The following is a 21386-nucleotide window of genomic DNA, read 5'->3' on the forward strand; positions in this document are numbered from 1 at the left end:
TGCAGGCGAGGAGGGAAGGCACGGGCGGGTTGTGAGAGTGGACTGCGCCCGCAGGGGCTTCACGGTAGGGCCGGGCCGGGCCGGGCCGCCCCTCAGCGGGGCCGGGGCTGCGGCGGGAGCTGCCGCCGTCCCGCGCCGCCGCCTCACGTGTCCCCCTCCCCTCCCCGCCTCCCGCCTCCGCCCCTTCACCCGCCGCAGCACCGCCGCGGCGCCCTCCGACTTCCCGTAAAGAGTCCGCGCCCGCCGCCCCGCTCCGGCCCGCACCGACTCGCCGCCACCCGCCGCCACTCTCCCGTCCTCCCGCCGCCGCCGCGGCGGTGCCCGAGAGGCGGCAGGGACAACCGCCGCTCTCCTCCGCCCTGCCGTTCCCTTCACCCGCCGGCCCCCCTCCTCCCTCAACCCCCCCCCGCGGATCCCTCCGCGCCGCGCTCCGCTCCCTCCGCCCCGCTCGCACTGTTTGGGAGCAACCGGCCAAGCCAGCGGCGCCCCGGCCCCGCCAGCGCAGCGAGGCCCCCGTGGAACGGCCCTCGCCCAGCCCCGGCGCGCACCCCCGGCCCTCTCCCCCTCTCGTCATGTCCCTCAAGCAAGCGGCGGCGGCGGCGCAGGCCGCCGGCAACAACCGCAAGCCTCCCGGTGGCGGCGGCGGCGGCCCCGGCCTCCCGTCAGCCGCGGGCGGCGGGAGGCAGAACATGGGCAGGTGGGTGCGCGGCGGCGGCGGCGGCGGGCCCGGCCTTGGCCCCGGCCCCGCGGCGGAGAGCCCGGCGCGGGCGCCGCTCCCCCTCCCGCGCTGCCACCCCCCACTCCCCCCCCCCCCGCCCCCCCCCGGCGTCCATGGGCGGCGGCGGGGCCGGGAGGGGGAGCGGGGCCTGCTGCATGGCGGGGGACGCGGCCCGGCCCGGTGCGGGGGGCTCCGCCCGGCGGGGCGGGAGCCGGCATGGCGGCGGGCGGGGCGGACGCAGGCCCGCCGATTCCGCAGTGCCGCCGGGGCGAGGCCGTGAGGCCAGGCCGCGACCGGTGCCCTTCAGGCGGGCCGGGGACGGCGGGGAGGGCACGGCGGGACCTCCATTTTCCACCATGGGGCGACGGGCGAAGACCCCCGCGGCCTGGCGGGGCCTGCGGCGGGGGCGAGGGGCGCCTCTTCCCCCGGGCCAACGTGACCCGCCTGCTGAGGAGGAGGAGGAGGCGGCGGCGGGGGGGGGGGGGGGGGGGGGCGGTGGGGGCGAGGCGCCGTAGCCGGCGGCCGCACGTGCGCGGGGCGACGGCGGCGGGAAGGTGCCGGCCGCGATGGCGGCGGCCGGGGGGCGGCGGGGCCGGCCCGGGGAGGGGGGCGGGCGGCGTTCCTGCCTTGTGGGAGCCGGCGGAGGCCCGCCCGCGGTGGGGCACCTTCGGCTCACTGGGGTTTAGTCTTACTTATTTGAAAATATATATCTATATATTTTTAATTTAAATTGCAATAAATTCTCGCGGGAAGGGAGTCTGCAGGGGCGCTTCTTGGCCTTGGCGGTGGATGGTGGTTCCAAGCACGACCTCACTTTTTCACAAATTCGGGGTTTTGCAGGAGGCTGACATTCCCCTCGTATCTCCCCCTCCCCACGCACGCTGCGGAGGCCCTGCTGTCTCATACTGCTTCTGGAAGATTGATCTTGCTCCTGCTCGTGGAGCATTAGCTCTGCAAATTCTCACATATTTGAGAGAGGAGGGGGAAAAAAAAAACTTTGTAGTGTTATGATTTTTTCCAGTGCTGTGGGGGTCATAACAAACGATCAGAGCAGGACAGTAACAATTTTGAAGGTCATAGTCACTCAGAGCAGTTTCATTTCAAGTTTTATTCATCTTGCTCTTTAACTTGACTTTTATTCTTACTCAGTTTTATGCATGGGCAATAAAACAGAATTTACAGTGGTCCCATTGTTGGACATCACTGGAAATGGGTTTTTACTTTGTTACCAGTCTGCAACTGGAAGTGGAAAAGCTTAGGTAGGGTTGAAAAGGACAAAATAAACAATAACAGTAGTAGCTCAGCACTTCATTGCGGTGATTTAATAGTTTTTACATACATATGGCTGTTTAGATGGACAGTGATGTTTACTGTGCTTTGCTAAATACTTACCTGCCAACACACAGTGGCACTGTAGAGGTTAACGTGAAGGGCGTCAAAACCTACAGCTTTTTTTTTTTTTCTTTAATTTGGTGTGATGGTGAACACTTGTCTCTGTAGATTAGGGGATGTGAGCTTCAGTTTCTCTCTCAAGTTTTAAGATTAAAGCCACTGGATTTCTACCGGTGAGTGTTGCCTTTATAGTTTTGTTAGGTAAATTCCACTTCAGAAGTCCTTAGGGATTTCCAGTGGGCCTGCCGAACAACTGACATGTTCCCTCAGAGGTGTTGACACTCTCTTTTTTGTTAATCAATTTTTCAAGTTATTTCTGAATGAAGGGTCTGTAAAATAACAGTCTTCAGGCTGGTGGAGCCCCATGGAACACCTTCAGAGCACTTCTGTTGCTGTGCTAAAGAAAAGTCTTGTCTTTTTGGGAGTACAAATTCAAAGATGGTTCATGCTGCAAACGTGTTAATGTAAATGAAGAGTGAAGTGACTTTCCTGTTTGAAAAATCAAATTGTTTTTTAGCTGGCCTGCATCTTGGTTCCAATTTGAAGATTATATAATTCAATAGAATCTTAAATATCTCCAGTGTATGCCAGACGTTCTTCCTAGCAGCTCATTTCCCTGCAGCCGTAGCATTCTCTTGCTTCTTGAGATGCAGAAGAACATTACTTTTCATGGCTAAGTTGCTCTTAAAGGCTTAGGTTTGGGTAGAAGCTCACTGATAGTTAACTGTCCTGGACCTAATTTTCTGCTGTGTGTTTATTACTGTAAGACTTAATTGGGCTGAGCACCTGGTCCCTCCACCTCTGATAGCGAGTGGAGGGTCAGCTTTGCTCGCTACGTTTGTTTCCATGGTTTCATAATGATGGATATATGTCTCATATTAGAACAGGTAAAACCTTGTGTGAACAAATAAGACACTACAATATTTATTTTCATTATATCATTAATTTCTTTTACATAGGGGGAAAATCACAAATTAAGGCAACTTTAAAGGTGTTCAAGAAAAACCAGAAAGATTCATATCTTTTTTATAAAGAGGCACTAAATCAAATGCTATGTTTGTTTAATAGCAACTGCATGTGCAATATGGCAGATGGGAAATTGGGCTGTAGGGGGGATGCCAATAGCATGTTGAACTGTAATTGGAGAAAACATAGACCTCGTACTCAAACCTGCTCCTCTGAGATAGTCAAAATACTAATATCTACTTTTTGTGTTTTAGTTCAGTTTTACCCTTATACAAGCACAGGAAGGTTAGCTGTCCTGTGATTGAAGTTGCATCTGTCCCAGCAATCCTTCAAGCACTGCATCCTTTTTTGTTACCGATTTTCCACCATTGTTGTTTTGTCTGAAGGCAAAACACCTTAGACTTGGGTTTTGTCAGGTTACAATTGTGGCAGGTCTTTTTTCTTCTTATTTGGTAACTTTCTTGCCTAACAGGACTTGGGATCCTTTAAGAATACTCTAAGTTATTGGCTTTTATAAATGGCTTTGCCCATTAAAAAGTTAAAACTGAACTGATCCCATGTTGCGTAGCTTGCTTTTGAGACTTAACGCTTCTTGCCTACTCTTATTTTCCTTTTTCCTTGACAGCCTTTATCAGCCTAGCTAAAGGCTTAAGGAAAGGGCAGAAGAGAGGTGTCCATTCTGTTCAGGCAGAAGTAGCTCGGAATATTGAGTGCTGAAGTGCTCTGATATAATGGAAGTGACTGTGTTGGAGGTTCGATCACATGTGCCATTCAGAGTTTTTCTAGTTTGTTCTAACATCTTTGTGTGTGTTGGTTTTAATGTAACTGTGCTAAACTGCTGAGCAAAATGAATGGATAACCTGCAGGTCACTTTCCTTATCGCTTTTAATGCACTTCAGTATGATGTTATATACATGCTTTTGAGTAAGTTTTAATTGAACAACTGACTCATGGCAATGTATGTGAAGAAGGTGTTTCAGTGACTTAAGTCTGTCAGTAGGTTACAGATGTGCACTGGGTGAAACTTGAGTTAGGTTACTTACATATTCAGACCCTACAGAAGGTGTTGTCTTGTAAGGAGACTGGACTTGACGTTATTAATGTCAGTATTGGGGAAAAACTACAGAAGACAGTGCTGCAGGACTTCCTGTATAATCTTAATTTGATAGCTTCAATTCATTTGTCTTAGACAAATACTGCACTTAAAAGTTTGTACTTCTGATTTCTCCCTTAGAAGAAAGTTTTACAAGTGCTCTGCACTTGTTACAGGATACTCTTTGGAGTATCCTGTAAATTTGTTTTCAAAGCTGTAGTAATGTCAGTCAGTGCTCCAGAAACATCTATTCGCTCTTAAATTCAACAGTGTTTGTAGTTGCACTTCTGCTCTAGACATTAACTGCAGTATGGTTGTGTTTGCTTCTTAGTCTCAAAGGGAAGATGCTGCTGGAGAGAAAACCTGAGATTTCCTTCTACATCCTGGAAAGACTTGTGTCCCTTGCATTAGTTGTCACTTAACTGGAAAAACATAAATGCGTGACCTTGTTTTGCTTATACAAATGCTCTACTTGGCATGTAAACATTAGGGTGGGAGGTGAGAGATGCTGGGGAATAGGGTAGTAAATGCTCATAAAAATAGAAAAAAAAAATTTGCAAGTTGCTGCTGGGGAAAAATGTTTATTATGTGGCATTTGGGATTAAGCCCTTATGGAGACTTGCACTCTTCAGGTGTAACTGCTGGCCTGCAATGACTTGGCTGCTAAGTGTAATTGCTTGGTTGTCGTGCAGCAGCATTTTTCTGACTTTGTGACTTTGCCACCCCAAAAGAAAGGCTTTACAAGTTGGATTGGCCAAGCTGCTGTGCCTTCTCCCAGGCTTACCTTTAACCATGTTTCTGCAATAAAAGGTGGTTTTAGGCAGCCAAATTGCTGCTGACCCTTCTCGTTTCCCCCACCCCCATTTCTTAGTGTTACTCACCTGCTTTAAATTGTGGTAAACTTCTGGCAGAGACAGTCTACGTTCTGCTTTTGTGAAGGTCCTAAGTTTTTTTCATATTATACATCAAAAACGTGTCAAAGGGTAGTTTGAACTTGAGTCTTCACCTGTTGGAATATAAAGCTAAAGTTGATGCCTTTGGTTTCAACTGAATTGCAGTATTGGCAGAAATGGTGAATATTTTTCTTTTTCTACAGGTTTTTTTAACAGTTGTAGTTGGAAAAGGTCAGGTCTGTAAAGAGATGTGTTAGATTGGAATAGTATGTAGAATTTGAGCAATTAGCTTAGCTCTCAGTCTGATGTAGAAGTTGGGACCTCTTGCCAAGGTGGATGCACGCAATCAGATTGTTTCTTAAAGAAATGTGGGTAGGAATAATATTTCTGGAAATGCAGTAAGATATGTAAAATCTGGAACGCTCAGGTTTATACTTAAAGGGAATACTCCAAACTTTCCGAGCAGTCTAGCAACCCAGTTATTTAAGTTCTAAGAATACTTGTCACTAAAAATGAGAGTGCTTTCTATGTATTTCAGAGACACCAAACTCCTTCACTTATGACCATTTCTGTAGCTGATGTAGGAAGGAGTATCTTCTAAAATCTTTGAGACCAACAGAAGGAACTGGTGAAATTGTTTGGCTTTGGCCATGTTCTTCAAAAGACCATGTTGTTGACACTTGGTTGTAATAAAAGGAAAAATCAGAACTGTGCTGTACCTCTCTTTTATTTGGGTGTTTCACATCTGGTGAAATTACTTTCAGAAAGAGGAGGATCATTTGTCTGAATATTATGCAAAAATTATGTTCCATGCTCACGAAGAGCTCACTTCAGCACTGTGCTATAGGTTGCCGTTTGACAAATGGCAGACTTAGTAAGTGGTGAGACTTGCTTGTCTCCAGAGCAAGCCTGAAGTTGTGACACTGCCTAATGGAAAGTTAAGACTGATAGGTAATTAAATAAAGGCTATTTGCATTAGGTTTTTTTCATGAGATTAGTACTCTGCAAGTATTCTGAAAATGTCAGCTAGACATCTGAAATCTGCAGTTATTGCCAATCAGCAAATGTCATCAATGTGCGTCAGGCTGTATGAGGCTACATTTCTGTTTCAGAAGCTTCTTCTCTTAAACGAGTCAGGTGATAGTTTAGTGCTTTTTCATTTTTTCCTCATTAAGGCCTTTCATGGTTCTCTGGTGGACTCGCTTATTTCTGCAGAATTTATTGGAGGGCTATTCATGTTCATTGGGAGAAGTCCCTTTGATTTCTTGACTACCTTATGAGCCCTATTTATAAGGGCATGTTGTTTTGAGAGCAGGGTTGTATTCAACCACAGCAGAGTATTTTGAAAAGCAATTGAATGCGGTTGACATTCAGTTGGATTTAGATTTCACTGTTGTTTGGGTATTTTGAAATGTAGACATGATTCTTTGGGACTCTTTAACTGGTTGTGTATCTGTAAGGTGAGTCTATTTAAAAAATTGATTTTTTTTTAATAGAACAGAAGACTTCATTTTGGCTAACGTTACAGTGTGCACTCCTGAAGTAGTTGTGATACAAACCTAAATCACTATGAGAAATATTTGAAACTATGACTTCTTGGTACAAGGAAGTAACTTTGAAATAAGGCACACCAGTGAAGTTGAAGAATTGTTGCTGTTGCAGACTTGCTGGCTGCAGGGAGGTGGAGGACATAGACTTACGTCTCAGTTTGCAAGATCTCAAGAGCATACAGGTTAAGTTAAAGTCTTTTTTAAGTGTCCCAAGTGCTACATGTTGACAGATTTGCATTAAAAGTAGTGAGTGTTTTTGAGGGGATGGACAGACTTCATCAGTTCCACTTGCGGGCTTATGATAGCAGCGATGAGCAAGCTCTGTAGGTAGGGCTGTAGGATCAAGGCTCCTCTGTAGCTTGCAGCACGAGTCAGTTATTCGGGTGGCCCTTAATCAGACGGACAGTGACGATGTACTGAGCCTCTAGTCTTAGAGAAGGGACTCTGTGCTAAGTAGGGGTTGGGCCTGGAAGTGTTTTTGGTTTTGTGTGCCAGTAAATTTTGGAATTCGGTTTAGTTACAGGATTCTGCTTGAGAGATAATGCTTTTGGATTTTTGTAAAGACATAGGCTTAGTATTATCTTCATTTTGCCCTTTAATTTACTGTAGGTAACCATCTTGCCTGCTAACCAATGTTACTTGCTTGTAGGTCAGTAGTTTGGAGGATAATGCTGCGGGCCTTTTATTTCTCAAGTTCTGCTCTAGGGGAATGCTGGTTTTCTCTGATCCCGTTCTCAACACTAAATTAAGATGTTTTTTTGAATTCTTACTTGTTAAGAAGTTAACCGGTTTTGGCAGTTCTTATTAATCATATCCCATGTATGTATTTAATTTCAGAGGTCGCAGCAGTGGCAAAGGACCGCCTCAGCCTACAGTAAGTATATGTTTTTTCCTAATTGTACCACTTCCTAGATATGAGGAAACAACTTCTGTACAGTGAACCCAAGTATCAGCATAAGAATAGCAGATACTGGAATACTCTCTCAATTTTTTCCTTTGGATACCTTGATGAATATTTTAGATTGAGATATGCTTTTCTAAAGACGTAGCATCTTGCATTCATTTAATGTTCCTGGGAGGGTGAAGGGGGGGGAAGGGTCTCTCAAACTTCTGACACACCATTATAAATCATCTGCATTTTCTTGCAATTATAGTTGTAGATATGGGTAACATTTACCTTAAGGCAATGCTTTTGAATTAATTCTTGTCTGAAGATTCTGACACTGGCTTCTTCCTTAAACAGATGACAGTAAGACAGTATTCAGTTAAATAAAAACAACAATTTTGTTTAGCTTTACTCTAAAATAGCTAATCCCATATTATTGGTAACCTGAATGTGTAGCTTTAGCTATTGTCGAGGCTATATATTGTTGAAGTATAGGTGTGGCTTGACGTATGGAGCATAACTTTATCAAGGCTAAAGACATGGATCTCAATTTAAAGAGTGGATCTTTGACCTGCACTGATCAAATGTTTGCTGATTTGTTATTGGCCTGCTATTCAAGGATGACTAATTTTGGGGAATGGTGTAGAAGTAGGAAGGTTTAAAAGGGCTACAGTTTACTTACATAACTGTTTATTGAAGATACCAAGACTCTTCAGTAAAAATAAAGAAGCTTTGAGGAAGAGCGGTGAACAAATGTTGTATGCAAACACTAAATATCATAAAAGTGTTTATGTCCTCTGTGCTGAGTGTTGACCACCTAAGTGTCCTTAAACATGTCTTTTCAGACCAGGAAGCGTGGCTAACATGCAGGAGTAAGTGGATTAAGTAGCTGACAGTTTAAAAGATATGTTGTCAGTTAAAAAGCTCAAAATATGGTGAGGTCCTTGCATGTTTCAGCATCTCTTGTTTCACAAGCATGAAGTCGACAGGGAGCGATAGGAGATGTTGCAACAAAACACAGACATCCTTCATGTATGCTTATGTGAGTGTGTCATCTAGCAACCTGGGTGACACTTGGTCAGCTCTTCTAGTGTAGGATCTCAGGTTCTGATGCTGCAGTGAATTACTTTTGACTAATTTTATGATAGGTTTTGTAGCTCTTTGGTGCTCCATGATTTGATTACTTTAGCTACTGTTAATGCATGTAATCAGGTCTGTTAGATGAAAAGATGTAATTCAGTGGGCCCTGAAAGCACGTTTTTACTGCTAAAGCAGTTGAAGTACCTTTTCCCATTGATGCTCTTAAACCAGAGGGGGATTGTAGCAGGGTTTTTTCAGTTAGGAGTCTGTGCATATCCGCTTCACCTAACCAGCAAAGGAATTTCCTTACTGAGTGACATTAGGGGCACTCAGTAATGTTTATCTTGTTTCAAAGGATGTTCAGGTCTTTAATTGATCAGAGGAAGGGGTAAGGGTCCTCTGGAGATCTCATGTGACCTAAGTTGTATGTGTATTGACTGAGTAAGGTTTTGGACCCATGCTTCTAGGAACAAGGATGTACTGATGAAAGCCTGTGATATTTTTGGTGTGCTGGCTTTTTGAATTGTTACAAGTGTTCCTCCTATATTCATAACAACGTCTTTTTTTATTTTTCAGATTTCTTTTGATGGCATCTATGCAAACATGAGAATGGTTCACATACTTACATCAGTTGTTGTAAGTCTTCATATTTGGAAGGAGGGTAAACAGTTTCTGTAGTGACATAGAACTGTTAACTAGTCCACTAATTGTAGTATAATAGAACAAATATTAAACTTTAACAGTAGGCATCTTTTGCTAAGATGGAACTTTAAAGAATCACAGTAATAGCTATTCTGTGGTTTTTGGCTTGGAAAGGTTCGAATACAGTTTGCAGAGGTATATCAGATCTTTCAGGTGTACTGGCTATATTCTGAATTTTCTGTCTTTAGAGAGGTTATGGATAAATAAAATGAGTCTGTGTGCAGGGAATGGGAGCTTTCCCCCCAGATTTTAAGGGAAGTCCTGACATGCCAAAATTAAGTAAGGCAGACTGTCCCGTGTCTGCCAGAGTCCAGGGTAAGCCTTCATCCTTATTTGTACTCACACGTATGCACAGATTTTGGTTTTGCACAAAACCTTGTTTTCATGCATAACTGGTCAAGAGGCTTGTGAGTACCAGATATGCTTCTGTGAGTATCTTTAAATCCCCTCAGAACAAATTTTGGTACACACCCAGCTGTTTGTATCTGCAGAACACAGCGGTGTATTTATAAACGTGTAAATGTTGAATGAGTAGATTTGACTAAAAACTGAGCTGTATTTTTATACACTGTACTTATGTAATAAATAAATGAGAAAATCAGTCAAATGTGATTTTTTTTTGAGGCTGGTAGAAAGCTGTATTTTCATTTTTTTGCATTCTAGGGATCCAAATGTGAAGTCCAGGTGAAAAATGGTGGTATATATGAAGGAGTTTTTAAAACCTACAGTCCTAAGGTAATCTCCTTATTATTTTGATTTTTCCATATTTTAAAAGATCCTGCTACTGAATAATCAATGATTGTTTAAAATTTGAGTATTTATTATTAATTATTTTGACTATTCGTGTCTAAGTTTACACAAGTAGATTAATTTTTGCAAACTATTGTAAATGTCTGGGTTTTTGTAAGTATGTGATGATATTGAGTAGCTTATTGTGCATTAAGTTAGTATACTCTTTTTATGTCTCTAATAGTGTGATTTAGTGCTTGATGCTGCTCATCGGAAAACTGCAGAATCCAGTTTGGGGCCAAAACGTGAAGACATACTAGAGAGTATCTTGTTCAAGCCTTCAGATTTTGTTATGGTGCATTTTAAGGATATGGATACCAATTATGCAAGAAGAGGTATACTTGTTTTTAAAGTTGTCTGTCTTAAGATCGTAGGTCAAGATTTTTCAAAGTAGATGTTTTAGGATCCAAAAATTAAAGTTCATGTTTAGACTCTTAATGAGTGTGGAACATTCAAATAGCCAATTAAAGCCAGTGGAAAGAGCAGATGCTCAGCACCTCCTGAAATCAGAAATTTATCAAAATTTTTAAAATGGGTTGTAGAACCTTTGTGAGGGCACTCTGAGTGGCTGTTTTTGGTGTCTGGAAAGCAAATCCTTAGTGATGTTACAAAACATTTTACAGATTTTGTGGGAGGCTGGGTTGTTTGGGGTTGGTTTGGGTTTTTTTTGTAAACATGTTTCTAAAGTAGTCTGTTAAATGTTATGAGAATCCATGAATACACAAATTCTTTTTATAAAGATTATTGTTCAGAGTTGGTGTATATATAGCCTATATTTAGTTAAGTAACTTTTGTCTCTAAACATATATTCAAATATTCTAAAAATACTACTGTAAATGGAGCTAAAAATTCTTTACGATTTGTGTTTTTAATTTCTGCTTTACTACTTGTAGTTACGGTTCTCAAAAATGCAGAAGAACCCAGTGAGGTGGCAAGCGAGTGGCCTTGATCTCAAGACATGGCTTGAAACTGTCAGAATTAAACAATTTTACAGCAGTCAGGCAGTCTTCATACTTCTTCTTCTAATGTCTGACCTCTAAGACCCTACTTATTTTCTGGAACCTAAGAGGCTTCTAAGTCAGACAGCTCTAGTTCCTTTGCAGATTTTTTTTTCTTGGGGGGGAGCACCAAATCTCAAGGGTTTTTATGCTAATGTTCCTGACTTGCTGGGCTAAGGAAAAAAAGCAAATACATATCTTCCTGTGCCATGGAGTAAAATTTCATATGTGTACATTTTCAGGTTGATCAACGACTGTCACTGGGAGCTAAGTGGTCATTTTAACATGCATCCTTTATTCCCATGTAGCAGTGACTTAGAGATCCGTAGGGACTGGTGGACGTTTGAGACCTTTCTTTTTTCACCTTGTGTTCGTACATACATATGTTCTTGCCTAGTTTAAAGCTGAAGAATAAAAGGTTTGTTGTTTCAAGGAATTTGCTTTCCCCAGAAGATGATGCATAATGTCAGAGCAAATGTAGCATTGAAATGCAGATAAGTTCCAGGTTCTGGATGGGACTTTGAATTCAAATTAAACGAGAGCTGTTTTATAATGGGTCTGCTATGAACATCACTTTAATGTAAATGCAAACGGGGCTCTCCATTACCCAATCTTTATAGATTTTAAGCAGACGGAATGAAGAATGAAAAACTACTACTGGTAGGAATAATTACTCAATGGAAGTTGTCTAGAAGAAAATTACTCCTTCAGGTTGAACAGTCGCTCAGTTCTCTTTAAGTGGAATGTCTGAATCTAAATCTTTCAACTAGCTGGAGAGGAGAGCTGAAATAAAGCTGTAGAGACTTGGAGCAAGATAAACTGGAAGGCTGCAAAACTCGATAACTTGTAGTGGGTAAATTAATTGCGTTCCATTTTGTCTCAAAAATGTATTATCTTGAAATGACACTTGAAAGTGTAAGTCAGTCTCTGATTACACCTGCAAATTAGAGCAGTGAAGGGCTTTCTACTTTTTGGGAAATTAAATAAGCAAGGATTCAAAAGAATGGAAGTGTATGAACATGCATGCGGGAACTGCTGGCCTTTTATAAGTGGACACAAATCTTCATGGTACCGAGTCAGATGAACCTGTGTGACTCACAGTAAAAACCGAGTCTGAACTCTTAGGTGAGGAGATGGTGTTCCTCGCCGCTTTTGTATTAGAAATAGTTACTGTCTGGTGCCTGGAGAAGTCTGACAGTGTTGCACTTAACCAGGAACAAATATTTTAAAATTGCCTAGCCTTCAATGTTTTTTGGCTTTCACAGACAAGTTAGTAGACAATTTGGACACATTTCGTTGGAAAGGCAGCTTGCTCTCACTACTTAAAAAATGTGGCCAAACAAAAGGGCACTTCACAAGCACTCTGTTGCCATAGGAGAGGCTTACCTTAGAGTAGGGTTTGTTGGGGTGTGTGAATGTAGTTTCTCCTACTGCTCAGGAGGCTACTAGGCTTTTGAGGAGGCATGAAGTAAACTTAATTTCTGCAGAAGATACTGTTTTGGAAATTCTAGTGCATTCTGTTTTCCTGGTTCAGTATAAGTATCTGGAGTTCCATGGATTTTTATTCTGGCATTTGTTTCTGTGCTGAGCTGGAGGAATGTGGACAAATGGTGCTCCTGACTCTGGGTCTTGATCTTCTGCTGTACCCTCAGACTTGAACAACAGAGATATTAGCTGCATTTTCTGCCTGTCTGACCGAGTCAGACAGAAGACACTGGAAGAGCGCTGGAAAAGAGCAGCAGGTGGGGAGAAAGGGAATGGATTCTCCTTTCAGAGGAGCGGAAAATAGAGTTGTCTCTGAAAGAACCATCTGAAATAGTCTGCCAGGCACCTTTCATTGCTATCGTACTTGTGCAGCTTTAGAGCAGTGAGCTGATAATTCATCCTGCAGCTACGTCAGCAGTGTGAGTGCAGGGGAGGTAACGACAGTATGGGCTTGGGGTGGGTGAAACCACCCTGTTTGGAATCAGCAGCCTTAGATTTGCTTGTGCCAAGCATGACATTACACCTTTAGACACACCAGTGGAGAAAGTGTGGCGCCTGCCCAGATTGTAGAAATCGGGAAGGTTGGGAGAAGAAATAGTAGGTCTGCATGGATGGGAATGTTCTAACGGTTTATGTTTAAAGAAATAAATTTACCCCTACTTCCTGGGCCCTTATTTACAATTCTGTCAGTCTGCATAGACCTTCGTGCTCCTGTAGGTTCCTGTTAGGCTTCAAAATGAATGGAAAGGAGTCACCTGAGGGTCTCTTACTGTGGAATTAGGGCTTTCTGTAGTACAGGCAGGCTGATGAATTAAACATGCATTGGAAAACTCAGGTGAAATCGTATTATATCCATCACCCCCCTTTCAAACTATTCTGTCTGCATTTAAAGAGGGACGGGCGCTGTCTTCTGCATGTGGCAGCAGAAATCAACTGCTAAAAATCCGCTTTAATGTGCAGGTTGAAATCCTTGGCTGTGCGTTAGCATGTAACGTCTTTCTGCTTCACCTTCTGAGGCAAAGGTGAAGTGGCTAGATCTCATAGTTGCTGGATTACTTGGGCTGTGTCGTGGAAATAGGAGGATATATTTCTCCTGTGTTCTACAGAACAGGCTCCTAGCAGTGTTTCCTGTAGTCCTAAACACTGATCAGTCAACAGTGCTGGTTTGCATATGATTCAAATTTGAGTACGGCCTCAGAGTTGCCTTCTTGGCTTCTTTTTAAAGACAAGACAATTCAACATCATAACTACTGTTAAAGTAAAAGGCTTCTACAGTGTTTTTATTGTTCTTTTGGCACTGTTACTGCACTCTGAGAAAAAGACTAGAAATCCAATGAAAACAGGCAGAAGAGAATTCGCTATTTAAGTTTTTCCTTGAATTAGCACTGGAAGTGGCATCCTTCCAGAGAATGTGTTGCAAGGGGAATAGCAGTAGGCATATTATGAACAAAGGAAGGAAGTGTTGGCTCTGCAAAGCTGGTGGTAACTGGTTTTAATGTTTCAAATCAGTAGTAAGTAGTTACAAAACAAATGAGAGTTTAGTGTTGAAACCTTTAAGATGAAACCTCAGTTTACTTTGGGCCATGCTAAACTTGATCAAAGCTTGCAGCGTGCAGCATGAACACCTTTGGCACATAATGCCGATTGGTTTAATAGCATTTGAACTGCAGAGTTGCACTTAATTGCATATTTGGGCCCTTTACCATTAGTAGCTCAAAACATGTTTGTGAAAACAAGCATGTTAAACACTGAAATTAATTAAACCTGGACTCTTAATTGCTCTATTCTGGCAATTTTTTCTTTAACTCATTTAATAGCACAGACTTGAAGAATTTGTCCAAGCTGAGTTTTTCTCAGAATGTGTGTGTTTAATTTGCCTTTACTTGGTGTGAATTTCTGTCACATAAAATTGTCCTTGGGTTTGGTTTTTTTTTTTCCAGTTAGAAGGCTTTAAAACAAGAAGCGAGGTCCTTGATACCAAATTTCTTTGCTTGGGAGATGTCCCATTAAGCAAGTACAGAGGCAGTGGGGGCTAATTGAGTGTTACAGCTCAAGCTCTTTGACCAGTTTTCATTTGATCTTTAACTTGGATTTTACCATGTAGAAAAGGAATTGATTAAAAATTTGACCATGTCAAGGTGTCATGTGAATTGCTCATTCAACAGCTCAGAGATATGAAGCACCAGATAAGGGAGAGGCTGAGCCTGCCCAGTCGTTATCTTGTCTGTTATTACTCTGCCAGTCAGCGCTTCTAGCAGCAGTTCATGTTTTAGCTTCTACTTTGCTGATAATCTTAAAGGCAGTATTTTTGTTTTTGAAACAATTATTTGTAGAATGTATCTTATGTATGTTCTCCATTTTGTTGTTCATTAATTTTGGTAAAGTCTTGTTTGACTTGCCGCATTTTTAATCTTGGTGTCCCCTGTGCCTGCCTACCTGTTTGTTCCAGGAAAATAGTGATCTGTGCCTTGAGGTACCGTTCTGATACATTTAAACTTTGGCTAGATGCTCATGAGACCATACTGTCTGGCTAGAAGTCTACCTTTGTAGCTTGGATTTATCCTAACTGGACTTTCTTTGAGTTGTAGAGGTTAAACTGATGTTGCAGTCTCACTTGTGACTTTCATTCTGAAGTGAGAGAGAAATGAAGAGCGGTATGCCCCATGATATACTGGATTCTACTGGGTAGCGTTGACTGTACACATCTTACTCAGATCTGTAGCATTTGTTAGATACTGCAGTTTTTGTTTTGACTTACGGGTTCCCCCCCCCCCCCAAGTTCATCTGTGTCATTACAATTTTAGTCTGGAGAAGAGGAGGCTGAGGGGAGACCTTATCACTCTCTACATTTACCTGAAAAGAGGTTGTAGTGAGGTGGGGGTTGGTCTCTTCTCCCAAGTAATAAGTGATAGGACAAGAGGAAATGGCCTCAAGCTGCACCAGGGGAGGTTTAGTTTGGATATTAGGAAAAATTTCTTTACTGAAAAAGTGGTCAGGCATTGGCACAGGCTGCCCAGAGAGGTGGTGGAGTCACCATCCCTGGGGGTGTTCACAGAATGTGTAGATGTGGCACTTCAGGACATGGTTAAGAGGCCTGGGGGTGTGGGGTTGGTGGTTGGACTTGATGATCTTAGAGGTCTTTTCCAACCTTAATGATTCTATGGTTCTAATTTTTAATGACACTCTGCTGAATGTTTATGTTCCTTTTTAAATAAGAAAATTGGTGGGTTGACTAGATGAGTCTTGTTAACCTAGTATTTTATTCACAGTATTCAAAATGGCATAGTTGTGTGTGGAGTTTCTCTGAAGTAATTTAACAGAAATTAAGGAAACACCCTTCTGAAATACAGATTACCTTCATCAGGTGCTGACATCAGTCCTTGTAACTCATATTTATATAATCTCATTGGAGAAGAGTTCCCTCTACTCCCAGTGAAGTAATGTAGAAGCAAATTTCACAGCTTCCTAAGTGACATAAGCAGCCTCCAACTTGCATTTGGTGTCAAATGCCCAATCTGAGAGGATCAAACCTGAAATGTTGAATTAATGGTATTTGGCACAGAAGCAGCACTGGTCTCTCTGGGTTATGGCAGTTAGCTATGGGTTATTGATAAGGTAAATGTAGAGTTTCCAGATACGAGTGCCTTACTTTTGCCTCCCTCTTAAATGTGCTCTTTGGTTACTACTTAGGTGTGGACTGAGGTGGTACCTTGTTACTATGTAGCTTCAGATGACATGTAAACATATCTTCTGTTATGGTATATTTGAAAAGCTGTTTGTGTGAAGGGAAACATGTTTTCTTTCAAGTTGGTATACCTTAGAAATCTGTAGGCTATTTTGAGGGGCTTTTTTTGTGAAGCAAAATGGGGAAATACATGGGGCTGTTAACAGGTGGGAACATTGCTGAGGTTTTACTACGGAAATGATCTTTGCAAGGTGGGAGAGGTATAATCAGTTTGAATATGTCCGTAAGAGGGACTGAAAGAGTTTAGCTTTGCCTGAATTCAGCCATATAATGTGAAAAAATCCACGTGTATTTATATCTGATGTCTTCCAATTTTTTCTCTCTCCATATCTGTTGTAGTTCCTTCAGAAACAGGTAACTTTTTTGGCAGTCACTCTATGTCTCTGCATCTTGCCTTTCATAATGCTTTTGTTACCATAATATATAACGGAAACTTAATATCTTTGCTCGCACATTTATGGCACTATAAAACATGCATGCGTGACCTCACAGAATCATTTAGAGTATCTTGCAGTTAGCTGATGACTTCTATTCTCACCCTTGATTTTTACCTATTCTGAACAGTGGAAAGTGCAATGATTGAAATTTTGCATCAGCGCATAGGTAGCACAATGATACAATGACTCCGTTTCAGAATGGTTTACAAGTAGTGCTAGAATGTGCCTGCTAAAGGCATTGCAAAGCTAAACATAATCTCACGTGAAAGTGTTAACCTCTGGCTGCGTAGGTACTGTCGCAGCTTTGGTTGGCACACTATGATGTCTCGCAAGGTGATTGATGCAGGTTTTTGCAATTTCACATGAGCCCTAACGGTGTGCCTGGTTAGGTGTCTTTCTTTCATTTGGCTTTCTTTTCTTATTTTACTGATTCTCTTGTATTTAAAATGAATGTTTAGCTAATAAACTTCTCTTATTTTTCATACATCCTCTATAACATTTTGTTTCATATATGCTTATTAACAATGCTTAATTGCTTATCCATAGTTCCTTTGGTCTTTGTGTATGAGTTGAGCAAGCATTTCATGAGATAGTGTGGAAGGTTATTAGACAGACTAAGCACAGTTAACTTTTATGACAGATCATACCAATATATGTACAGAACTTTACTGTGAAATTGAGTAAAACAGAATTAATAAGCTATGGCAGCAGTCTCTCTTTTTTTAAAAAAAATCTTCAGTGATTGTTTAAAAACTGTAACATCAATGGCCAACTTCATATGTTGGAAATTCTTTTCATGTTGGCTTTAAAGTTCATTTTTCTTAGTAAGATTTCAGATCTTGCCAAAAGTTAATTTAAGACATGTTCTTCCATATCTGGCACTGCCTGGTGGCTTGATCTCATCTTTTCTAAAAGCCTGAAATGTTTGCTCCTTATTTTATCAGTAGAATGCTAATAGGAAATTTTAGATTGAAGGCTTATTTATTTTAGATTTATTTATTTATTAATAAGCCCATAACAAGCTTATTTTTTTAAAGTTCCTTCTGTTTAAGTAATTTAAGAATGTGCAGGCAGCTCTGAGATTTAGTTGCTTACAAATATAAAAGCTTGGCTTCCTTGATGAATGGCTCTGTACTTTTTTGTTTTTCTACAGCACTTTAATATTCTAGTATTATTCCTTCATAAGTCTGGTTTGAATGAAACATGAACAAGTGAAAATAAAAGCTCATTATATCTACCATTTTATATATGTTTTTATAATTTATATAAACAGTAGCAGACCCTTACTGAGTAGGGCACCTAATGGTATATTTATTTTCATATGTCGTTGAGAACGAGAGCTAGAGGGTTTCTGAATCCTGCTGTGTGATTCGGGTAAGCTGTTCCTTGAAAAAGCTTTTTGAAAAAGTAGGAAACAGGACGTCTCCGTTCATGTCACAGTGAACGGGTGCACCAAGCTAACGGATAATTGAGTTACACTCCAAGGGAGTAAAATTGTCTGCGTGCATGCTGGTGTGTTGAGGAGTTGAGGAAATAGCAGAAACTCAAATATTTGAAGGGAAACTTGTATTCTGCCCATTTATTTAGGCAATGGGTTTGGGTTGCATTCCTGCTTTTTTGGCATTTGCATAATATGTTAGTGGGCAGTTGTGCGGGATGTTTGGGAAAGCATATTATACAAGTGGTGGGTTTTCTAGAGGAATGGAGATCCTCAGGTAGTCTTTTTTCTGTTTGGTTTGTTGTTTTTTCGTTCTTTTGTGGATTTTTTTTTTTTAGCAAAAATATATATGTAGTTTGTGTTAAATATTTTGAAATAACTGAAATTACTGCTATTCTTTGATGCCTTGTCTCATGCTTTAAATTGTAAAGACCCCTGTAAAGAGATCTATTAGAAGTTAGTCTGTACTTCCAGAGTTATTCTAAGTATGAAATAGGCACCTTTTTAATGTAGTTCTATCGAATGCAGCAACTACAAGAGAAGGTGAATGATGTTTAATGTGCCTGTGTTTCAGCTGTATTTGGTTGTTCCTCAGATGAACTAGTGTGTACATCTTCTGTACTTAATCAAATTGATTTCACCCTCATCCCTCCCCACTCTGTTGTAGATGCTTTTACTGATTCAGCCATCAGTGCTAAAGTAAATGGTGAACACAAGGAAAAGGATCTTGAACCGTGGGATGGAGGAGAGACCACCGCTACTGAGGAGCTTGAGGCATTAGAGACAGATGTTGTAAGTAATGCTTTTTTATCATCTATGATAGTATGCAGAAAATAAGCTGTTTCTATGGACATGCCTTGCAACAATTCCCTAATTTTAATCTAGTAGCGAACTTCAGGCTAAAATTGCTGGCCTACATTGTGTGGCTGTACGTTCAGTCTTTGCTAGCAGCTGCCACAGTACTTTTTTACAATTTGAATAAGAATGGCTGGATTTCAAATGCCACTTTTGGCAAATATTGACAAATGGCAGCTGCTGTGGTAAGGGATGTGTTTGACTCATGGACTGACTGAAAGAGGAGCTTTTATTAGAGGCTCCAAATTCAGCAATACACTGAAGTGATTTATGTTTATTCAGAGCATTCCTGTCTGACTATCATTGCATTTGGAAATTATGGCGAAATTGTGCTTAGCTAACTGTCTCTGAGCTAAGATGAAGGAAATTGATGGAAGTCTGACCCATGACTTAATAAGCACAGATACAATCTCAGTAGATCATGAGTCGTTAGATGAAGAGTATGGTCTCAAATGTCATTTCTTTATGTATCATAGCAGTCAGCTTTTACTCAACCATGCATTCTTTTTAGTAAGGTGTTCAGACTGCAATATGTTAAAGAAAGAAGATGATATTACTAATTAGAGGAGAATCCAGTCATGTTACTGTGGAGCATATTAACTTTGTCTGGGTAGAACAGTTATCCTGTCAATTTTAGTGTACATATTGTACAGCTGAGATTTATTAGAATACTTAATGCTGTCAGTGCTTTTATAAAACACTCAAAACATTTATCATTGTGCTTGAGTGCTGCAATAGCAATTTTACTAAAATGGGGAAGTTGTGCTGATCAACAGAGGTCTTTTTCCTGTGGTGTGTGTGTCTCAGATAATCGCATTAGTAGTGCGTTTGAAAAGTTTGAGCACTTGCCACAGCAAGGGACACTTCTAATGCTGAGAAGTATCAACTGGCATTTTTTGGAGAAGGCATTCATGGGTATATTTCTCATTGGCCAGTAATCTTCTAGTACAGAGTGGGCATGGTATTTAAAAAAAAAAATACAAAAAACCCCCCAAACCCAACCAAAAAAAACCAAAACAAAAACCAACAAAACAGCAACAAAACCCCAAAACCTCATGAAAACAATACAAATATACACAACAAACAAAAAACCTGGCTTTTGAAGGTAAAATCTGTGCATATGATGAACAAAGTTCCCTGAAATACATTGTGGCTTTAATAACTTTGTTATCTGGACAGTGAATTCATAGGCCCAGGAAAAAGGGCAAAAGTTTTAACTTCTGCCGTCAGCCCTTAATTTTACGGGAATGTGTTTCCAGTGTCACTTTGAAAAATGAGCATCATTTTCTTCTAGTCTAATGGATGGGATCCCAATGACATGTTTCGTTACAATGAAGAAAATTATGGTGTAGTATCAACTTATGACAGCAGTTTATCATCTTATACGTAAGTTCCAAAATATTTTGTTATTAGATTTGTATTTGATGTTCTCCCTGGTTTGTCAAACTTTATTCTGAAGATGATTTTACGTAATTTCTAAAGTTATAGACTCGAATAACTGGAAAAGCAACGAATGAATAGTGATTAAGAAATCTTGCTAGCATCCTGTGAAGTTGGATGTAGTAATCATTATATATTCCCTTAAATGGGCACAGTTCATTCCCATTGCAACATTTTCTGAATTTAGGCATGCAATAATGCTTATTTCTTAAAAAAATTTATGAATAGGATGGAAAATACCAAATTGTGAAACCGTCTTTACATAGCTGCTATGTCTATAGTTTGTGTTTAACCTAGCAGAGCAGCTTGGCTGAATCCTGATTTTATTGAGACAATTGATCTGGTAGATACTGGGATGTTGAAATATTGCTGATAACTAAGGGGGGTTGCGTGCTGTCGATGACTTGTTTAGCAGACTTGTCCAGGTCTAAACTAAAGTTTTGATTACAACAGAAAAACAACTTGAATATAGAAGTAGTATAAAGCCTGCTCTGGCTACTTCGGCAGTGTGGATATGTTCCCAATAGTGTGCAACTATAATGTTAACTGCAGCTGCAAAACAAATCAATTGCAGATGTTCAACAGCCATTGTGAAATGTCTTTAATGTTTTCCCACTCTTCTAACCCCCAAAGTGTGAACTTATTTTTGAATGTTGAGGAATTGCAGTGATTTTGTGTAGAATTGGAGCACTTGTCTACAGATCTCTGGTTCAACAACTTTAGTTTTACCGTTCTGTTAAAATAGACTTGTAACATGGTGATAATCAGTGTCTTAATCGGCTTACATTTGAATCCTGGGGAAGCTATTCTTTTGTATACTTCACTGCTCTAAGTACTTTTTGTACTTTTGAACTTTAGTCTTCCATCTTTCTGCTTTATGGATATTAATGGAAACAGATTAAAAACATGAAGGTGGCTC

General features: G+C 41.1%; 1 protein-coding gene across 14 annotated transcripts in view; it reads left to right on the forward strand.

The window, feature by feature from the left end:
• Positions 1 to 434: 434 nt before the first annotated feature.
• ATXN2 (ataxin 2) overlaps positions 435 to 21386 on the forward strand; it is a 52795-nt gene continuing 31843 nt past the window's right edge. For 13 of the 14 annotated variants that reach the window (XM_075109939.1, XM_075109945.1, XM_075109941.1 and 10 more), the window contains exons 1-7: positions 435 to 697; positions 7450 to 7486; positions 9155 to 9214; positions 9944 to 10015; positions 10254 to 10404; positions 18840 to 18964; positions 20322 to 20413. In XM_075109939.1, the coding sequence (XP_074966040.1) occupies positions 573 to 697; positions 7450 to 7486; positions 9155 to 9214; positions 9944 to 10015; positions 10254 to 10404; positions 18840 to 18964; positions 20322 to 20413 (662 nt within the window). In that variant the 5' untranslated portion in view covers positions 435 to 572. Of the gene's footprint in view, positions 698 to 6756; positions 6795 to 7449; positions 7487 to 9154; positions 9215 to 9943; positions 10016 to 10253; positions 10405 to 18839; positions 18965 to 20321; positions 20414 to 21386 lie in introns of those variants that run through there. The other variant, XM_075109950.1, reaches the window with a different exon arrangement.

The sequence above is a fragment of the Phalacrocorax aristotelis genome, chromosome 15 (genome assembly GCF_949628215.1).
Source record: "Phalacrocorax aristotelis chromosome 15, bGulAri2.1, whole genome shotgun sequence".
Lineage (NCBI taxonomy): Eukaryota > Metazoa > Chordata > Aves > Suliformes > Phalacrocoracidae > Phalacrocorax > Phalacrocorax aristotelis.